Here is a 1,695-nt window from a genome sequence, read left to right as displayed (position 1 = left end):
TAAAGGCAGTGCTTTGAGCTACAGTCATTCTCACAGTTACCATTGGGCCTATTAGCAATTGTTTGCTTTGTTGCCCAACTCCCATTTGAACTACTGTTGAACTTCCCAAAGACTTTGTGTGTCACTTAATGGATAAGAAAAAAAAAATTCTGATACTCATCCAAAAATCTATTTCTTGGTGTCCACTGAGGGATACAAATCTTGTGTCCAATCTTTCTGTGGATAGCAGTATAACTCATAGATTAAAGACTTCCTTCTTATATTCCTTAATTGTTCAAATGAAAAGATGGTTTTTCAGAGAGCACATGAAACCTACTTTTTCACGCCTGTGGTGTGAGCACAGAAACAAAGTGCCCAGGGCAGATATGCACCACATTGCTTCTTGCATATACTATCACAACCTATTACATGTATCTGCAGTTGCAGCAGTAACTATTACAGTACAGATAGGTACTCTGTTTCTGTGTACCGGAGAAGAGAAATAAGACTCACTGGTGCTATTATTCCCCTGTGCAATAGAATCCTGGAAGATAATGGAATGCGTTTCAAAAGGCATGCATGTAAAACCTTGTTGTCCAGTTTGTAATTCAATTTGTACCAGGTAGATTCAGTATTCATATACTTAGTGATTTGTGCTTTATTCCTATTTTGTCTCAAGTTCATGTCTTAATAGTCTGAAATGACTTTTCTGTATCTGCAGGAACGTATCCCTATGTGACGTCTTCGAATTGTACAGTAGGGGGTGTATGCACTGGACTCGGAATCCCACCCCAGAATGTAGGAGATGTCTATGGTGTGGTAAAAGCTTATACCACAAGAGTAGGCGTTGGAGCCTTCCCTACAGAACAGATCAACGTGAGTGTTCTCTTTAGATGTATTGGGAAGTCTGGGCTGATTTGTCACTTAAATATCATTCATGCACATGAGTTGCTTAAGCATCTGGATGCTAAAATGTACATTAGGCTGCATAGGCATGGAGAAAATATTGATGGCAGACCAAAATCCCTTTACCTATGAAAACATGAACTTTAAAGTGTCAGATGTGACTTAATTTGTAGATCTGATTGCTTCAATGTGAAACATACACTTTATTGGCTTCCCCCCAAAATTGACCTTGGACAGTATTGAAGACATATGACTATGGTATGGAGGGACGATAGATTGTGAGCCCCTTTGAGGGACAGTTAGTGACAAAACTATGGACTTTGTACAGCACTGCGTAATATGTTGGCGCTATATAAGTACTTTGTAATAATAATATTAGCCCGTGGGGTGTTCAGTAAGTGCTTACTTTTACTGGATATGTTGAGCCTTTTGAATAAGCGGTTGTTACAGGTTCACTCAATGTGCAAAGTTTCATGTTTAACGGCAACATAGCTTTCCATTTTTTTTGGCAGGATATAGGCAATCTTCTTCAGACGAAAGGCCATGAATGGGGAGTAACCACAGGCAGGAAGAGGAGGTGTGGCTGGCTGGACCTGGTCATTTTAAAATATGCCCATATGATTAATGGATTCACTGTGTAAGTCTGCAGATTTTCACTAAAATTCTGTAATGCCCCAAGATCTGGTGCAAATCACCCTTACTTATATAACTGATAAAGTTACTGCTAGATAAATTCTGTGTTGTCCCAAATCCTGTCAGGTTGCATCTCTAGACTCCATAATTCCATTTTCAACTGCAAATTGTGTGTGT

The 1,695-nt window shown here is 39.3% G+C and overlaps 1 protein-coding gene across 1 annotated transcript in view; it reads left to right on the top strand.

Annotated features, from left to right (window-relative positions):
- Positions 1-1,695, top strand: part of ADSS1 (adenylosuccinate synthase 1) — a gene marked incomplete in the record, with an annotated part of 24,583 nt that overhangs the window by 19,373 nt on the left and 3,515 nt on the right. Inside the window, 2 exon segments of the mRNA XM_072427997.1 lie at positions 701-855; positions 1,398-1,522. Coding sequence (XP_072284098.1) covers positions 701-855; positions 1,398-1,522 — 280 coding nt within the window.

Source organism: Pyxicephalus adspersus, chromosome 12 (assembly GCF_032062135.1).
Source record: "Pyxicephalus adspersus chromosome 12, UCB_Pads_2.0, whole genome shotgun sequence".
Taxonomy (NCBI): Eukaryota; Metazoa; Chordata; class Amphibia; order Anura; family Pyxicephalidae; genus Pyxicephalus; species Pyxicephalus adspersus.
Note: the sequence above shows the minus strand (reverse complement) of the source record. Positions and strands in the feature narration are given on the sequence as shown.